Here is a 19,332-nt window from a genome sequence, read left to right as displayed (position 1 = left end):
CAGTAATACAAAAATAAATTCAGACAAAATAAACTTCATTAATATAATGCATGGTAAGGTACCGTGGCACTCATATCATAGTAAAAGCCAAAAATAAAACAACAACAATTACAATTAAAATCCTCTTAATAAATCAAATGTGCAACCATATTTCAAAAATATGTGACCAGCATATATTGCCTAAATCCAGAAAATGAGTTGTTGAAAGCAGCATTTCAAAGCCAGGTTTTCCTCCTCGTACTATACTATTTATTTATTTTTTATTTACTTAAGAGATTTTTATATACCGCGGCACGCTTGCAACATCACCTCGGTTTACAGTAAAACATAATGCAGCAACGGGCTTTACATAAAACACTTAACAACTAACAAAAGGTAACAGGCATTACACAGAAATCCATAAGTTAACGGGAACTTCATATTACCGTATTTTTCGCTCCATAAGACGCACCTGACCATAAGACGCACCTAGGATTCAGAGGGGGAAAATTTAAAAAAAAAAAAATTGTGCTAAACCGGCTCTGCGTCTGGGCGTCTTATGGAGCAAATTAGGGGAGTGCATAGTTTTTTTTTTTCTCCCCATTTTGTTTTCGGGTCTGGGGAGGGCCATTTCGGTCCACTCCCCAGATCAGAAAATTTTTCTTTCTGTGGGAACCCCCAAACCCCCCCCCCTATCCCAACCCTTTAAATTAACAACCTCCACCCCCCTGACCCCCCAAGACCTGCCGAATTAATTTCCTGCAACCCCCCACCCTCCTGACCCCCCCCAAGACCTGCCGAATTAATTTCCTGCAACCCCCCACCCTCCTGACCCCCCCAAGACCTGCCAAACGTCCCTGGTGGTCCAGCGGGGGTCCAGGAGCGGTCCGGGAACGATCTCCTGGGCGTGAGCCGTCGGCTGCCAGTAAACAAAATGGCGCCGACGGCCCTATGCCCTCACTATGTCACTGAGACTGACCGCTGCTATTGGTCGGTCTCAGTGACATAGTGAGGGCATAGGGCCGTCGGCGCCATTTTGTTTGCTGGCAGCCGACAGCCCTATGCCCTCACTATGTCACTGAGACCGACCAATAGCAGCGATCGGTCTCAGTGACATAGTGAGGGCATAGGGCCGTCGGCTGCCAGTAAACAACATGGCGCCGACGGCCCTATGCCCTCACTATGTCACTGAGACCGACTAATAGCAGCGGTCGGTCTCAGTGACATAGTGAGGGCATAGGGCCGTCGGCGCCATTTTGTTTACTGGCAGCCGACGGCCCACGCCCAGGAGATCATTCCCGGACCCCCGCTGGACCACCAGGGACGTTTGGCAGGTCTTGGGGGGGTCAGGAGGGTGGGGGGTTGCAGGAAATTAATTTGTCAGGTCTTGGGGGGGGGGGTTGTAGGAAATTAAGTCGGCAGGTCTTGGGGGAGTCGGGGGGGGGGGTGTTTGTTAGATTTTTGTTTGGTTTCTTTTTTATATTCGCTCCATAAGACGCACATACATTTTCCCCCCACCTTTGGGGGAAAAAAAGTGCGTCTTATGGAGCGAAAAATACGGTAATACTTAAAAACTTAACAGCGACTGAGAAATGAGAATAAAAGCAGATCAACAAAAGATTAAGAGCAGTGCTTTGACATAGTGAGATAGTGTGAGCAATTGGAGAGGGTATTACAGGGGAAATTATCTTGAGAGGGGTAATAGGTGCCAGTATGATTGATGTCTTGGGTGAATTGCCAGGTACGAGGAAATCAAGAGTATGCCTGTTTGAAAAGCCAGGTCTTGAGGTTTTGTTTGAATTTCCTGGGGCACAATTCCTGGCGTAGACCTGGGGGCATTTTGTTCCATAGGGCTGGTCCTGCAGTGGTAAGAGAGCGTTCTCTGGTGGAGACATGCTTAGTAAGTTTGGGTGATGGTGTAAGTAGTTTTGCTGATGCTGTGTTCTGGTTGGTCTGTTAGGATTGCAGAATATGAATTGCTGTGAGAACCATTGCATGTTTTGGTTGTGTATGGATTTGTGTATGAGGGTGAGGGATTTGTAAATTATCCTGGAGGAGATTGGTAGCCAGTGAAGGTGTTGGAGAACCAGTGCAATGTGATTGTGACTGTGGGCATTGCTGAGTATGCGGGCGGCAGCATTTTGTAGCATCTGCAGGGGTTGGATGGAATATTTTGGGAGGCCTAGGAGGATAGCATTGCAGTAATCAATCTTGGCTAGGATAGTAGCTTGGAGCACGGTGCGAAAGTCGTGGAGGTGTAAGAGGGGTTTTAGTCTTTTGAGAGTGTGAAGTTTGAAGAAGCCATCTTTAAGGGTGGAGGAGATGAACTTTTTTAGGTTGAAGTGATTGTCTAGGTTTACACCGAGGCTGCGGACATGCTGAGGGAATGTGGTGGGAGGGGATTGAGTGTGGAGTGATGGGGAGTGGAAGGAGATGTTGTGGGATGATATGATAAGGAGCTCTGTTTTAGCGGTGTTAAGCGCCAGGAAGTTGTCTGAAAGTAGATTGTTGATGTCAGTGAGTGCTGAGTCCCAGGTTTTTAAGGCATTCGTTAATGAATCAGTAATGGGAATAAGAATCTGCACATCATCAGCATAGATAAAGAGTTTGGAGAGGAGTTGACAGAAAGGGAGGAGGTAAATATTGAAGAGTGTGGAGGAAAGTGAGGAGCCTTGTGGCACCCCTTAGACAGGCTAATAGGTTTTGATTCACAGTGTCCAATTTTTACACTGTAGTGCCTGTCGTTTAGATATGATTGGAACCAGCGGAGGGGGGTACCAGAGATACCGATCTCTTTAAGGCACTTTAGAAGGATGTTGTGATTGACCGTGTCGAATGTGGATGAAATGTCTGAGAGCAAGAATGTAGGATTGCCCTTTGTCAAGAGCTTTAAGTATGCATTCCGAGAGGGAGATGAGAAGGGGTTTGGTGCTATGATGTCTGCGAAACCCATATTGGGAGGGGAAGAGAATGTGATGATCATCAAGGTAGTCAGTCAGCTGCCGTTTGATGATTTTTTCCAGGATTTTAGAAAAGAAAGGAAGGTTGGAGACAGGGCGATAGTTGGTGGGTTCAGAGGGATCCGGGGGGGGGGGGGGGGGTGTTAGAATAGGTTTTATGATGGCGTGTTTAAGTTGCGTTGGAACCAAGCCAAGGGATATGGATTTGTAAATAATGTTGGCTATGGGTTTAGATATGATGTTGGGAATGGTGAGGAGGGTCTTGGTAGGGATAGTATCCGAGGGATGCACTGGCGGTTTTATTTTCTTGAGGGTGGATTCTGTTTCTAAGGGGGTGGTGTTCTCAAAGGAAGTAAGTGTAGCAGTGGTGTTTGCTGTTTGAGTGGTATTGAGCATGGTAGACGTAGAACTAGTTGGAAGGGTGTTGGTGGGTGTGAGGGGGGAGGTGAAGCATGACATCAGTGTTTCAATTTTATTATGGAAAAATAAGGCCAGTTTTTCGCATTTGGATTGGTCGTTGTTGTCGGGGGAGGGTTTGAGGGGAGATGTAATTAAATTGGAAACATATTGAAAGAGGGCTCGGGGGTTGAATTAGAACTGGTGAATTCTATGAGAGTAGAAGTCTTTTTTGGCTTTGTCGGTGGCTTCACGATAGGTGTGGAAGGATGATCGAAACTGCACTTGTAGGGCAGGGACTTGCTCATTGCGCCATCTTTTTTCGAGTTTTCTGAGGTGAGTTTTCATGGTTCTGAGTTCGGGAGTGTACCATGGTTTCTTTTTATTATTGGCAGGGTTGATTTCTCGACATTGTGTGGGGCATAATTTGTCAGCCACTGTGTTGGTAAGTTGAATCCAAGAGGAGAGGGCGGTGTTGGCATCTGTAAGGTCCAGCTTGGGAAGTTCATCTGAGAGGGCTTCAATGAGGTCTTCAGTTTTACATGGTTTGTGGAAGTTGATGGTTTTCTCAGGGGGTGTGTGTAATACCTCTGGTAAGGGAGTTCTACAAAAGTACGGTAAATGTGTGATTTTAATATTAGAATCAGCAGAGCATCCTCCCAGGGATATGCCAGGTCAGTCCGTTCTTTGGGTTTCTTCCTGGGTACCCAATCAGCCATATGTTCAGGGAGAGGATTTAAAATAAATTCTGCAAGCTGTTGCTGTCAGGCCCTGCAGGTTGGTGTTTTCCCAGGGTTTGACGTAGTCTTTAAAGGTGCCTGGCACCAGAATCATCTCTACGAGTTTTCTGAATTCTTGTTCCGTTGGGTGGTTTTGATCGCGGTGTTTTTTCTTTTACAGCATACAGAGCAATGGTTTTCTAATGTTCATCCTGCTAATTGCCAGTGTTTTCTGGATCCATCGACTGATTAAATTTATCTACAACATTTGCTGCTACTGGGAGATTCATTCGTTCTACATTAGTGCTCTTAAGATCCCCATGGTAAGTTCTCTCTAAATTAAAAGTAAGTAATCGAGTCTCCTTATGCAAATGCTGCTCAGATAAGGCAAAAATGAATGAGAAAGCCCATCATACTTGGTCTAAGAATGCTGTGCAAAAATCAACAGCAACCATCCATCATTTATAATCATTGGTCATAACAAATCAACTTTTTTTCTTATGCATTAAAATATTCAAAAATAGCAACATTTACTATATCTTATTGCAAGTGGAAAATAAGGTCCAAGTAGATGCATAACCTGACACTGACATTGGGGTTCAAAGATCGTTCTTCAGGGGCAAGACATCACTGGTCAAACCAGCAATCAAATTATGATCCTCCCATACAGTGTATGTAACAATTTCTTGTTATATGCACTGGAGCCTGCAGCCTAGACCTTATTCCGCCGAAATACAAGAACAAGGGAAGTGCTGTCATGTACTCTCTCTAAGAAATAAGAGAAGGGGGTGGATGTGGTAGAAACATTTCAAATATTTCTCTGCCTTGAGTATGGATGTTAGCATCACCGGCTGCGGCAAGCCGCGACCGGGGCCGGGCGCCATGGCCGCCGGCCGTGGCAGACCGGCGGGTGCTGCAGGAGTACCGTATTTTTCGCTCCATAAGACGCACTTTTTTTCCCCCAAAGGTGGGGGGAAAATGTATGTGCGTCTTATGGAGCGAATATAAAAAAGAAACCAAACAAAAATCTAACAAACACCCCCCCCCCCCGACTCCCCAAGACCTGCCGACTTAATTTCCTACAACCCCCCCCCCCCCCAAGACCTGACAAATTAATTTCCTGCAACCCCCCACCCTCCTGACCCCCCCAAGACCTGCCAAACGTCCTGGTGGTCCAGCGGGGGTCCGGGAATGATCTCCTGGGCGTGGGCCGTCGGCTGCCAGTAAACAAAATGGCGCCGACGGCCCTATGCCCTCACTATGTCACTGAGACCGACCGCTGCTATTGGTCGGTCTCAGTGACATAGTGAGGGCATAGGGCCGTCGGCGCCATGTTGTTTACTGGCAGCCGACGGCCCTATGCCCTCACTATGTCACTGAGACCGATCGCTGCTATTGGTCGGTCTCAGTGACATAGTGAGGGCATAGGGCTGTCGGCTGCCAGCAAACAAAATGGCGCCGACGGCCCTATGCCCTCACTATGTCACTGAGACCGACCAATAGCAGCGGTCGGTCTCAGTGACATAGTGAGGCATAGGGCCGTCGGCGCCATTTTGTTTACTGGCAGCCGACGGCTCACGCCCAGGAGATCGTTCCCGGACCGCTCCTGGACCCCCGCTGGACCACCAGGGACGTTTGGCAGGTCTTGGGGGGGTCAGGAGGGTGGGGGGTTGCAGGAAATTAATTCGGCAGGTCTTGGGGGGGGTCAGGAGGGTGGGGGGTTGCAGGAAATTAATTCGGCAGGTCTTGGGGGGGTCAGGGGGGTGGAGGTTGTTAATTTAAAGGGTTGGGATAGGGGGGGGGGTTTGGGGGTTCCCACAGAAAGAAAAATTTTCTGATCTGGGGAGTGGACCGAAATGGCCCTCCCCAGACCCGAAAACAAAATGGGGAGAAAAAAAAAACCTATGCACTCCCCTAATTTGCTCCATAAGACGCCCAGACGCAGAGCCGGTTTAGCACAATTTTTTTTTTTTTAAATTTTCCCCCTCTGAATCCTAGGTGCGTCTTATGGTCAGGTGCGTCTTATGGAGCGAAAAATACGGTAATTACCCATAACATCCCTGTTAAATGTAACTGCATTTTTCCGCACCATTGTTATAGTTAATGTTTTACTTTGCACCCCTGTTCTATGTGAACCAGCATGATGTGATTGCTATCTCGAATGCCGGTATATAAAAATCCGAAATAAATAAATAAATAAAAAATGACTTCGGGTGTCATCCGGGGCTCCGGCGGGGCAGGCTGCCCTTCTGCTCCGTTCGCGACTGCTTCGGGTCCGGCTGGCTGGCTCCGCGGATTCGACTCCACCCCTCTCTTCCTCTAGGGCCGCGCGCGTGGCTGAAGACGATTCTTAAAGGAGCCATGACAGGAAACTGTCATGGCTCCCCCTGAGACTCCGCCCCCAACATCCTGTATTTAAGGCAAGGTCTGGGTCTCAGACCTTGCCTTGGTATTGAGGTTCCTGCCTTGAGCTGCTCCAGCGATCTCTGTTCGTGGTTCTTCGTCCTTCTCTGCTGCCTGTTCCGTGGATTGATTCTTGGCTATTTGACTTCTGGACTGGTGGACGTGTCTTCTCCTGGCGTGATCCTGGTATGGCTTTGGACCCTTCTCCTGACTTGACCCTGGTATGGCTCTGGACCATTCTCCTGCTTAAACCCTGGACTGGATTTCGACCTCGTCTGTGTACCGAACCCCTGGACCGGCTTTTTGACTCTTCTATGACTCCGTCCTCAGACTGCTACAACCTGCTGGAGGCGCCAGCCGTCTGGAACCCACGACCTTCAGGAGGCGCCTGCATCCAGACCTTTCTTCAGTTTTCAGAGGAGTTTCCTAAGTCCCAGCGGCCGGATCCCTACAGGCTCCTTCCGGGGGGATTACGTGCTTCCAGGGTGAAGTCTTCAATCAACTTCTTCCTGTCCAGAGGCCTCGCCCATCGACGGTAGCTGCCTACCTCGAGACAAGGGTCCACATCAATAACAATGGAGGCATTTTCTGTAGAAAAAAAATTCAAGGACAAGGAGTCATAATCTGAATTTGGAGGGAAAGAGGCTCAGAAGAAACTATTTCTTTACTGAGAGGGAAGTGAATGCCTGAAAGAGCCACTAGCAAAGATGGTGGAAACAAGTATTGAGAGAGAATTCAAGTAAACTCTGGACAGGCACAGAGTGGTGAGGACAAGGGAGGGAGGTGGCAACTGTGAGTCAGACCATCCTTATATGCTGACATATTCTATGTTCTTATGTTCATATCATTTTGACTTATAATCCTGTTCTCAATTCAGTACCATCTGCAGATCTTATAAGAGTGCTCTCTAGCCCATCATAAAAATTATTGAATAGTACTGGACTCAAGACTGATTCCTTTAGAACCCCACTTGCTGTGTCCTCACATACGGATACAGCGTTAATAACTGATCTAGGAATCATTTTCCCATCATTTGTGTACCACCCAGTAGTAGTGGTCATGCATACTCAGTTTATTTGTTAATGTATTATGTGAGAATATAAGAAATGCCATGTTGGGACAGACCAAAGATCCATCAAGCCCATCATTCTTTCTCCAACAGTGGCCAGGCCAGGTCACAAGTACCTGGCAGGATTCCGAAGAATGGGTCCAGTCCTTCTTGCTTACAGCCAGGGATAAGTAGTGACTTTCTCAAGTGTACATGGCTAGTAATGGTTTATGGACTTTTCCTCCAGGAAATTGTCTAACCCTTTTTTTAAACCCAACTACACTAAATGCTTTCACCAAATCCTCCTACAACAAATTCCACAGTTTGTGTGCTAAGTGAGAAAATACTCTTTCTGATTTGTTTTAAATGTGCTATCTATTATCTTCATGGAGTGACCCCTAGTCTTAGCACTATTGGAAAGGGTAAACAAGTGTTCCCTATTTACCCATTCCATACCACTTATGATTTTATAGACCTCTATGATATCTCTGGATTAGGAGGAGCAGAGCCAGGTCCACCGTACCCATGGCAAGGGATCTTCCAGTCCTGGGGCAAGCTGCAATGCTATGTGAACCTGTGGCCCAATGTAACTTTAGACCAGTGGGTCCTTGCCATCGTGTGCAATAGGTACAAATTAAATTTGAGTGCCCCACCAAATTGCCCCTCCCCCCAAGTCCTTTTTGAAGACCAGGAACTCTTCTCCCTCTTAACAGCCAGAGTGGTCAAACTTGTTTCACTAGGGGAAAGAGGGTGGGGGATTTTACTTTTGGTATTTCCTGATATCAAAGAAAGCAGGGGGACTCTGTCCCATCCTAGAACTAAGGGCCTTGAACACATTTCTGAATAAGCACAAGTTCAAGATGGTTTCCCTGGTCATTGTAATCTCTTTCTTTCAAAAAGGAGACTGGTTATGCTCTCTTGATCTGAAAGATACGTACACCCATATTGAGATCTTCCACAGTCATCGGAAGTATCTCCAGTTTATGGTGGGAACTCAACACTTCCAGTACCATGTACTGCCATTTGTGCTAGTGTCCGCCCCACATTTCTTTGCAAAATGCCTAGCTGTGGGGGCGGTGCAGTTGGACAGGCTGAGAGTCCATGTTTTCCTCTATCTGGACAATTGGTTCGTCAAGAGCGCCTCTCGGGCAGGAGCCAAAGCGTCCATGTGCTCGACCTTTCAAGTACTGGAATCACTAGGGTTTGTCATTAACTATCTGAAGTCCCATCTCAGCCAGTCACCTTAACTAGACTTTATCGGAGCCCTGCTAGACATGGCTCAGGCCAAGGCCTTCCTACCACAGCAATGGGTCATCAAACTGATGACCATTGTGGCGGGGATGCAAAAGAGCCAGGTATCAGCCCGGGACATGTTGATTTTTGCTGGGCCATATGGCCACTACAGTGCATGCCACTCCCCTAGCACGGCTGCACATGAGAGACCCTGAGGTCCCGTGTGGCATCAGGCCACACAGGACCTCCGAGAAGACATTCGAATCTCTCTGGCCCTCTGGGACTCTGTCCTGGTGGTGGGACATTTCCAATCTGGAATGGGAGGGGTTAAGAACATAAGTTGTCATACTGAGGCATACAGAGGGTCCATCAAGCCCAGCATCCTGTTGCAGTGGCTATTCCCTAAGTCAGCTTGATTAATAGCAGTTTATGGACTTCTCCTTCAGGAGCTTAACCAAACTGTTACATTTGGCAGCTTGCAGGATGACCCTGCAAGTTGCTGCACTCGCCTTCGAACGCCATGCACAGCTGGGCCTCTCCTTGCCGGTGGGATCTGCCAGAGTTTGTATGCCCAGCGGGAAGCCGCGAAGACCCCTGCCGCTGCTCCATAGGCACACATGTGCCCAATCTTATAACATTTAAAGGGCCCACGGTGGGAAAAGGCAACAGCGCCCTTGGATGACATCACTGTTGATTACCCTATATAAGAGTTCCCTGAATGTCTCCTCTTCACCTAAGCAACGGGTATCCTACATGGGTTCTGTGTTCCTGTGCTCCTACTTCCTGCCTAGTCTCTCCAGCCAAGTCTTGACTTGTCTTTCCAGTTCCACCTTGCCTTGACTTGTATTCCCTTGGACTGACTTCTGGATATGACCCTGCCTGGACATTGACCATTCTTCTTTGCCACCTGCCCAGACCCTAGCCTGGCCCTGGATACACACTTATGCCATTTCCACAGAGACTGTTGCCTAAGACCTGCCAGCCCCTGGAACCCAAAGGCTCAACCCAAGAGGAACAAGGTTGGTATAGGAGAAGTTCCTATTCCATCTCTCTCTAGCATAGTTCCACCAGCTGTTGGTTAGGGCCTCCTGGGCCTACCCTATAGGCTGAGCCAATCTCACAACAGCAGCAAGGTTTACAGTTCTTACACAAACCTTTTTTTAAATCCAGCTACACTAACTGCACTAACCACATCCTCTGGCAATGAACTCCAGAGCTTGTGTGTTGAGTGAAAAAGAATTTTCTCCAATTTGTTTTAAATATGCTACTTGCTAACTTCATGGAGTGCCCTCTAGTCCTTCTATTATCTGAAAGAGTAAACAACCGATTCACATTTACTTGTTCAAGTCCTTTTGTGAATTTATAGACCTCTATCATATCCTCCCTCAGCCGTCTCTTCTCCAAGCTGAACAGCCCTAACCTCTTCAGCCTTTCCTCAAAGGGGAGCTGTTCTATGCCCTTTATCATTTTAGTTGCCCTTCTCTGTTACCTTCCAAAGTCCCCAGGTTCAAATTATGTTGACATGTGCTGAGCCCATAATGTAGATGGGCTCAGTACCCAAGGTTTATGCTCCTCCCAGGAAAGGCGTTATCAGATCAATTTCCTGGAACTTCTGGGTGATCAGGTGCACGCTTTGGGCTTTCAGAGATTGTCTGTCTAACAAAATTGTCCTGATATAGACCAACAACCGAGTTGCAATGTTGTGGTATGTCAGCAAAGAGGGAGGCACGGATTCGTACCTCCTGTGTCAGGAAGCGGTTCCGATCTGGTCAGGTGCTCATTCCCACGGGATAATGCTCAGGGCCATGTATCTGGCCGGCATGGAGAATATATTAGCAGACAGGCTGAGTCATGCCTTAAGGCCCTACAAGTGGTCTCTGGATCAGGGTGTGGTGAATTGTATCTTCCAACTCACAGTAGGCCAGCCTCAGATGCCTTCACCCTATATTTATTTATTTATGAGCTTTTTTCTTTACCAACATTCGTAAGGCACATCATATTGAGACGAGGGTCTTCTGTACGCATATCCTCAGTCTCCACTGGTAGTGAAGACTTTCTTGAAGCTTCACTAAGTTCCTGTCTAAGATAGTGTTGGACTTCTATCTATTGCATCAGTTCTAGTTACTTACATACAAAGATGAAACAAAGCTATACAAGTGACTACAAATGATTGAGAAGACCGGGCGCTCACCATAAAAATTCTTGGTCTGCCGCCGACTGGCTTGCTGATGCAGTTCACATTCACAATAATATTTAAGCATTTTTCTGTTCTTCACAAAATTTGTAACATAAATTAAAAATCAAAAATTAAAAAAATTAAAAAATTAAAAATTAAAAAAACTGGAAATATAAAAAATAGACAACAAAGGCTATAAAATTAGTTTTATTGGAGCATTTTTTCAAAATTCAAATAACATTTCCATCTTTTCCTATGACTAGCGTATATTTTTGATGGATTTTTCGAGCTCTTTTTTATGAGTTGGACTTCTATCTTCACCAGTTCATCGTCTTGCCAACATTCCTTCCCAGGCCCCATTCACACCAAGGCGAACAAGCTCTGCACAGTTTGGACTGCAAAAGAGCCTTAGCTTTCTATCTGGAGTGGATAGAAGCTCATACAGGCCTCCCAGCTTTTTGTTTCTTTTGACCAGAACAGGCTGGGTATTGCCATTGCCAAGCAGATACTCTTCAGTTGGCTTCTAGGGATGTGCATTTGTGCATCCATTCGTTTGATTTCACCACTAAGTGCGTATCTAATGAATGGATGCTAGGCGCACAAAATGAAGTGTGTTTGCTTATGTCTGTGGGCAAGCACATAAGTGCACACCATTCGTTTTGTGTGTCCATTTGTTAGATATGCGCTTAGCATTGAAACTAATCAAATGAATGGATGCACATGAATGCATATCCCTTTTGGCTAGCTGACTGCATCTCCTTCTGTTATGGCCATGCAGAATTGCATGTTAAGGCTCACTCTGTACGAGCCATGACAACATTGGTGGCCCATTTGTGAGCAGTTCCTATGGAGGAGATCTGCAGAGCTGCAACATGGAAGTTCTCTCCACACATTCACATCACATTACTGTCTGGATAGGGATGGCTGACGCAACAGCAGGTTTGTCCAGTCTGTTCTTCGGAACTTGTTTGTTGTGCCTTTTGGTGTTTTGTTGGTCCCCTTTTATGTGGGGGAACAACTTGTAGCTACGGATTCAACCATGTGTGAGGACAGCCTTCCTGCATATTTGAATCTCCCTACATGCTTAAGGGAGTCAAATTCGACAAATTCGAATTAACATCTACCAAAGAGATCGAATCCATTCTTAAAAGGCAGAAACCTTCCAGCCACCCATCAGACAACATACCCTCCAAGCTACTGCTACTTATCCCAAACATAATCTCCGGACCCTTAACCAACATCATAAACTGCTGCTTAACACAAGGATTCTACCCAGATAGTCTAAAAAACGCGTCCCTTAAACATAGAAACATAGAAACATAGAAATGACGGCAGAAGAAGACCAAATGGCCCATCCAGTCTGCCCAGCAAGCTTCCCTCATTTCTTCTCCCATACTTATCTGTTTCTCTTAGCTCTTGGTTCTAATTCCCTTCCACCCCCGCCATTAATGTAGAGAGCGGTGATGGAGCTGCATCCAAGTGAAATATCTAGCTTGATTAGTTAGAGGTAGTAGGGGTAGTAACCGCCGCAATAAGCAAGCTACACCCATGCTTATTTGTTTTTACCCAGATTATGTTATACAGCCCTTATTGGTTGTTTATCTTCTCCCCTGCCATTGAAGCAGAGAGCTATGCTGGATATGCATCGAAAGTGAAGTATCAGGCACATTTGGTTTGGGGTAGTAACCACCGTAACAAGCCAGCTACTCCCCGCTTTGTGAGTGTGAATCCTTTTTTCTTCTCCCCTGCCGTTGAAGTTATGCTGGATATGCGTGAAGTATCAGTTTTTTTTTTCCCCTGCCGTTGAAGCAGAGAGCTATGCTGGAAATTCGTGATGTATCAGTCTTTCTCCCATGCCGTTGAAGCAGAGAGCCATGCTGGATATGCGTCGAGAGTGAAGTATCAGGTACATTTGGTTTGGGGTAGTAACCGCCGTAACAAGCCAGCTACTCCCCGCTTTGTGAGTGCGAACCCTTTTTTCTTCTCCCCTGCCATTTAAGCAGAGAGCTCTGCTGGATGTGTGAAGTAACAGTTTTTCTTTTCCCCTGCTGTTGAAGCAGAGAACTATGCTGGATATGCATTGAAAGTGAAGTATAAGAATGGAGTGATCAAGCTAGTTGAAAGGCATCAGGAATAGAGGAAGGTGGAGGTAGTAATTTGGATATTTGGTTTGGGGTAGTAACCGCTGTAACAAGCCAGCTACTCCCGTCTTTGTGAGTGCAAATCCTTTTTTCCACATTTCCTCTTGCTGTTGAAGCTTAGAATGATGTTGGAGTCACAGTAACCATGTGTCTGTTTATTGACTAAGGGTATTGTCTCCAGGCAGTAGCCATCATTCTGGCGAGTCACCCACTCTTCATTGGCGGCCTCTTGACTTTATGGATCCACAGTGTTTATCCCACGCCCCTTTGAAGTCCTTCACAGTTCTGGTCTTCACCACTTCCTCCGGAAGGGCATTCCAGGCATCCACCACCCTCTCCGTGAAGAAATACTTCCTAACATTGGTTCTGAATCTTCCTCCCTGGAGCTTCAAATCGTGACCCCTGGTTCTGCTGATTTTTTTCTTATGGTAAGAAAAAAATCAGCAGAACCAGGGATCACTCCTCAAGAAACATAATTTAGACCCTGGTGTACTAGCTAATTTCCGCCCCATCTCGAATCTACCATTTTTAGCCAAACTCACAGAGAAATTGGTCAACATCCAGCTTTCGGATTATTTAAAAGATCACAATTTACTTTTCCCTTCCCAATATGAGTTCCGCAAATCTCGCAGCACAGAAACACTACTCATATCTCTAACAGACCACATTATTATGGGTCTAGACAAAGGACACTCCTTTCTCTTAATCCTTTTAGACATCTCGGCGGCCTTCGACACCGTCAACCACTCCATCCTCCTTAATCGCCTTTCAGACATAGGCATATCAGGAACAATCCACAATTGGTTCAAGTCTTTCCTCAGTAACAGAAGTTTTAAAGTCAAAATCAACAATAAAGAATCACCATCTCCAAATTCCTCTCTTGGTGTACCACAAGGTTCTTCCCTATCACCCACTCTTTTCAATATTTACCTCCTCCCCCTTTGCCAACTGTTAACAAGTCTTAACCTCATTCACTACATCTATGCGGACGATGTTCAGATTCTGATTCCCATAACAGAATCTATTAACAAATCCCTTTCACTCTGGAACAACAGCCTACAAGCCATCACTAATCTCCTCAACAGTCTAAATTTGGTCCTCTTTGCTTCTAAGACTGAACTCCTCTTCATTTCCTCCAACCAAGATAACCTCCCGTCTCAGACCCATCACAACCACCTTTTCACCCACACTCACGTAAGAGCCCTTGGAGTAATTATCGACAACCGCCTTAACCTAAAGAATATGATCAAAACCACAACCAAAGATTGCTTCTACAGACTACAGGTGTTAAAAAGACTCAAACCTCTCCTATATTTCCATGACTTTAGGACGGTCCTTCAATCCTTGATATTTGCCAAAATAGACTACTGCAGCGCTCTCTTCACAGGCCTACCCAGCTCAACAACCAAGCCCTTACAGATGATACAGAACGCCGCAGCTAGAATTTTGACAAGCACCAACCGGAGAGACCATATTACACCCATCCTCCGAAACCTACACTGGTTACCAGTCAATCACAGGGTTCTACACAAATCTCTAACTTTAATTCACAAATCTATTCATAATCTCCTCCATCTCGACCTCGAATTCCCATTCAAACTCCATACTTCTAACAGACCAATGAGAGAAACCTACAAAGGAGCACTACAAGCCCCGCCAACTAAAGCCACACGACTCATCTCGACCAGGGACCGAGCTTTTTCTACAGCAGGACCAGCCATCTGGAACCACCTCCCCGCAGAACTCAGACTGGAACCTTGCCTGCTAACATTTAAGAAAAAACTCAAAACTTGGCTGTTCATATAAGCCTTCCCTGATCCATCAGACTCTCACTAGATAACTAATCCGCTCATTAATATGGAACTCCGCTCCTCCAATATTCACCTCTTTTACTAGTTACCTACCCTAATAAGTTAACTGGCTCTAGACCAGACTCGGACATGAATCACTGTATTTAATACCTTCTTAAGGCCTTTCTTCTTCCAGCTGAATCAGCTTCCAAGTTCATGGTCCTTGTTTTATGTAACTTTTTACTTTTATACTTTTTGCTTCTTCTGATTATAAAAGTTGTTCCTTATGTTATATTTATCTACCCCCTGTTCGATGTAAACCGACCTGATATGGTATTCATCCTTGAAGGTCGGTATAGAAAAATGTTAAATAAATAAATGTTAAATTATGGCCCGGTCCCCACTCCTTCCTGTCAGCTTTTTTTTTTTTTTTTTTTAAGTGTTCGGTGGCCCTTCACTCTCTTTCTCGCTCTTAGAAATATAGAACATGATGTCACATAAAGACCATATGGCCCATCCAGTCTGCCCATCTACACATCTGCATAGCTTTACAATCTGTTCCTCTTGCTCACAAATCTTCCATACTTCTCCTGAGCTTTCTTGAATTCTGTCTCCGGCTCTTTCTCAATGAATGTTGTATGAGTATTGATATATCTGTGCATTTTGATCTCTGATGTTTTCTCTCTATTCCTTCCTTCCACAGTCTGACCTCCCCTATTACACATGGCAAGAGGTCCAAGCCCGTATTGTCCAGATCCAGAAGGAACATCAAATCTGCATTCACAAAAAAGAACTGACAGAGCTGGACATCTACCACCGCATTTTGCGTTTCAAGAACTACATGGTGGCCATGGTCAACAAGTCTCTGCTGCCAATCCGCTTCCAGTTGCCACTGCTGGGAGACACAGTCTTCTACACTCGTGGCCTCAAATACAATTTCCAGCTTATCTTCTTCTGGGGTCCAGGCTCTCTGTTTGAGAATGAGTGGAGCTTGAAGAGTGAGTACAAGCGTGTGGGGAATCGACTGGAACTGGCTGAGAAGCTAGGCTCCCGCATTCTGTGGACAGGCATAGCCAATTTGCTGTTGTGCCCACTCATCCTCATCTGGCAGATCCTTTATGCCTTTTTCAGCTACACAGAGATCCTGAAACGGGAGCCTGGCAGCCTGGGGGCACGCTGCTGGTCACTCTATGGACGTTGCTACCCTGCGGCCACTTCAATGAACTAGATCATGAGCTGCACTCCCGCCTCAGCAAAGGCTATAAGCCTGCCTTCAAGTACATGAACTGCTTTCTGTCACCGCTTCTTACCATTGTGGCCAAGAACGTGGCTTTCTTTGCAGGCTCCATTTTAGCTGTCCTGATTGCACTCACCGTCTATGATGAGGATGTACTGGCTGTAGAACATGTGCTAACTATGGTCACTCTGTTGGGTGTGTGCATCACCATCTGCAGGTGAGGAGTCCTCTGCTCAGTAAGCAGTCTGTATCTTTTCAATAAATAGTCTTGCTAGTCACAGTACTGTAAACTTATTATTTTGGGAGTATTCTGCCTGTTTTCTCCTCACCTATTTAAGATAGCTCAGATGGATTTACATGAAGAACAAACAAATATGAATGATTCCAAATTACCTGAATCAACTGCTAATAATAAGCAGTCTGTGAATAGGAATAAAAAGAATACATTTAGTTGTCTGTGTAAAATGCCAGGGGTACAAAAAAATAAAACTGGAGAGTTAGAACATATGGCACTAAACAAAAATATAGATCAGATAAGCATCTTGGACACCTGGTGTAAAGAGGACAACCAAGGGGACACTGTGATACCAGAATACAAAATCTATCAATATAACAGAATAGACTATGCTGGTCTTGGGATGGAATAGAGTTAAGTATGATAACATTTCTGCAAGCAGCAAAGTGTACTCTGGAAATTCTATAGATAGAAATTATGTGTGTGACGGGGAAGAGTTTAGCAAGGGCGTTATACTATCATGCACCTGACCAGAATTGGGGAAACAACTTGTGAAGTACTAATAGAGATGGGATGCTGTAGAATATAAAAATTTCAAAATAAATAAATAGACAAATTGAAAACACAATAATGTAAGATTTCAGTTATCCCAGTATTGAATGAGTGAACGTCTTATCAAGACATTCTAGGTGCCATAAATCACCATTTCTTGGAGCAGTTGGACCTGGAATCAGCGAGAGAGAGGGGGAGGCTACTTTTAGGTATATTTATTTAGTTATTATTTGATTTAAATTATGCTTTTCATGGAATTCAAAGTGGATCACATTCAGGTACTATAGATATTTCCCTGTACCCAGGGGGTTCATAATTTAAGTTTGTACCTGAGACAATGGAGAGTGAAGTGATGTGCCCAAGGTCACAAGGAGTGGCAGCAGGAGTTGAACGGTGGTTTCCTTGCTTCATAGCCCACTGCTCTAACCATTAGACTATTCCTCCACTTTGGTACTCAGGAGAACACAAGACCTGATACAAAGGGTAATGATGGTGGAATCGCTTGGCAGTAGTAATCAGAATGCAATCAAATTCAAGATAATCACTGGAGGAAGAAGTTAGACACTGAAAGGAGCAGTTATAAAGGTTAAAAGTCTGCGTAAGGTGAGGAAACTGTTTAAAAATAAATTTTTGGAAGCCCAGAGAAAAAGTATTCCACAAGTAAAACAAAAAAAAATAGTCCAAAGAAGGCCAAATGACTATCAGCATGGCTAAATGCTGCTGTGAAAGATGCTATTAAAGCTAAAAAGGTATCCTCTAAAAATTGGAAACGAGTACTAATGAGGAAAATAGGAATAAACATGATCATTAGCAAATTGTATGTAAAACATAAGAAGTGCTGTGCTGTTTCAGACCAAAGTCCATTGAGCTCAGCATTCTGTTTGTGAAAGTGGCCTATCTGGGTTGCCTGGAAGTATTTGGTAGATCTTTATAGGTAGATCTGTTGTTCCCAGAAGTAAGATATGGAGACTCCAAAGTCTACTTGGCTAACAATTATTAATGGACTAGTCCTCCAGAAACTTATCCAAACCTTTTTTTTAACTCAGCTATACTTCTAGCCATAACTACACTGTCCAGCAACAAATTTCCTATTTATTTTTGTATTTATATGCTTCCTTATCCATGGTTCTAAACTGTTCACAGAATAAAACATCACAGAATAAAACATTCATAAAATTCAAAATAATACAAACAACATAAAAATGATAAAACTAACTTAACATTTCTAAGACTGTTTGTAAATACTATAATTAGCTTAATTGTGTGTTGACTGAAAAAATAGTTTCTCCAGTTTGTTTTAAATTTGCAACCTGCTAGTTCCATGAAATGTTTTCTACATAAGAACATATGAAATGCCATGATGGGTTAGACTAAGGTCCATCGAGCCCAGCATCCTGTCTCTGACAGTAGCCGGTCCAGATAACAAATACCTAGTATATCCCAAAATAGATTTCCTCTTTATCCAGCCAGAGTAGTTCAGATGCATGGATTATATCTGCCAAACAGGAGATGGTGACAGAGACTAAAACGCTTGCTGACATCACCCCATATAGGCTCCCATGCTGACCTCAACCTGCCAGTATTCTTTCCATACCTGGGAACGTTTGATTTCTAGTCACCCTGAGATTGTCATGGATTAATAGTTGAGGTGGGGAGGGGACGCAATAACTTCTTGACACTCACATACACGTGCTCTTCAACACACATACACACTAGCTTACTGCCGAGTTTTCTCGTCTCATTTCAGATATGATTTCTTCTTGTATTCTGCTCAAAAGGAGGCAATATGAACAACATTTGGTCTCCTTCTTTACATAGAGGCAGTAGTTCTGGTCGCAATCCAATAGTGGGGTCAAAGTTGGCATTCAATTTATTTTGTGTTCTCCAAGAAGGAGGGATCTTTTTGCTTTATTATAGACTTGAAATAAGTCAACAAGGCCCTAAAAGTACCTCACTTCAGGATGGAGACTTTGAAATTGTTCATAGTGGCAGTGAGATATGGAGAATTCCTAACATCCTTGGAAGAGAAGGGCACATAGCTGCACATTCCCATCAAAGAAAGTCACCAGAAATAACTTTTCTTTGTTGTATTGGGAGGCCATTTTCAGTTTTGAGCCCTTTCTTTTGGATTGGCCACCACCCAAAGGACCTTTTCCAAGATTATGGTAGTAGTTGTAGTAGTTGTATCGAGAAGGAATTTTGGTTCATCCTTATCTGGAGGATTGGTTAATCTGTGGCAAAGTCGGCCCAGGAAAGCAAGACAGTGACCACCAGGGTGGTTCAGTTGCTGCAGGAACTGAGTTGGGTAATAAACTTTCAAAGAGCAAGTTGCAACCTTCTCAGTCCCTGGAGGCTTGTTTTAACATAAAGAAAGGCTGCATCCAGTTAGTGATGCAGAGGATCTAGAAACCGTAAGGTCAAGTGTGTTTTTTATTAGACACTGGACACAACCCTCTGTTTGAT

At 44.8% G+C, this 19,332-nt stretch overlaps 1 protein-coding gene across 1 annotated transcript in view; it reads left to right on the top strand.

Moving 5' to 3' along the window:
* Positions 1 to 17,441, top strand: part of LOC115093352 (autophagy-related protein 9A-like) — a 77,058-nt gene extending 59,617 nt beyond the window's left edge. The window contains 4 exon segments of the mRNA XM_029604983.1: positions 4,236 to 4,377; positions 15,549 to 16,049; positions 16,052 to 16,299; positions 17,328 to 17,441. Of these exon segments, the coding sequence (XP_029460843.1) occupies positions 4,236 to 4,377; positions 15,549 to 16,049; positions 16,052 to 16,299; positions 17,328 to 17,430 (994 nt within the window). The 3' untranslated portion in view covers positions 17,431 to 17,441.
* Positions 17,442 to 19,332: the final 1,891 nt, after the last annotated feature.

Source organism: Rhinatrema bivittatum, chromosome 6 (genome assembly GCF_901001135.1).
Source record: "Rhinatrema bivittatum chromosome 6, aRhiBiv1.1, whole genome shotgun sequence".
Classification (NCBI taxonomy): domain Eukaryota; kingdom Metazoa; phylum Chordata; class Amphibia; order Gymnophiona; family Rhinatrematidae; genus Rhinatrema; species Rhinatrema bivittatum.
The sequence above is the reverse complement of the archived record's forward strand: the minus strand, read 5'-3'. Positions and strand labels throughout refer to the sequence as shown.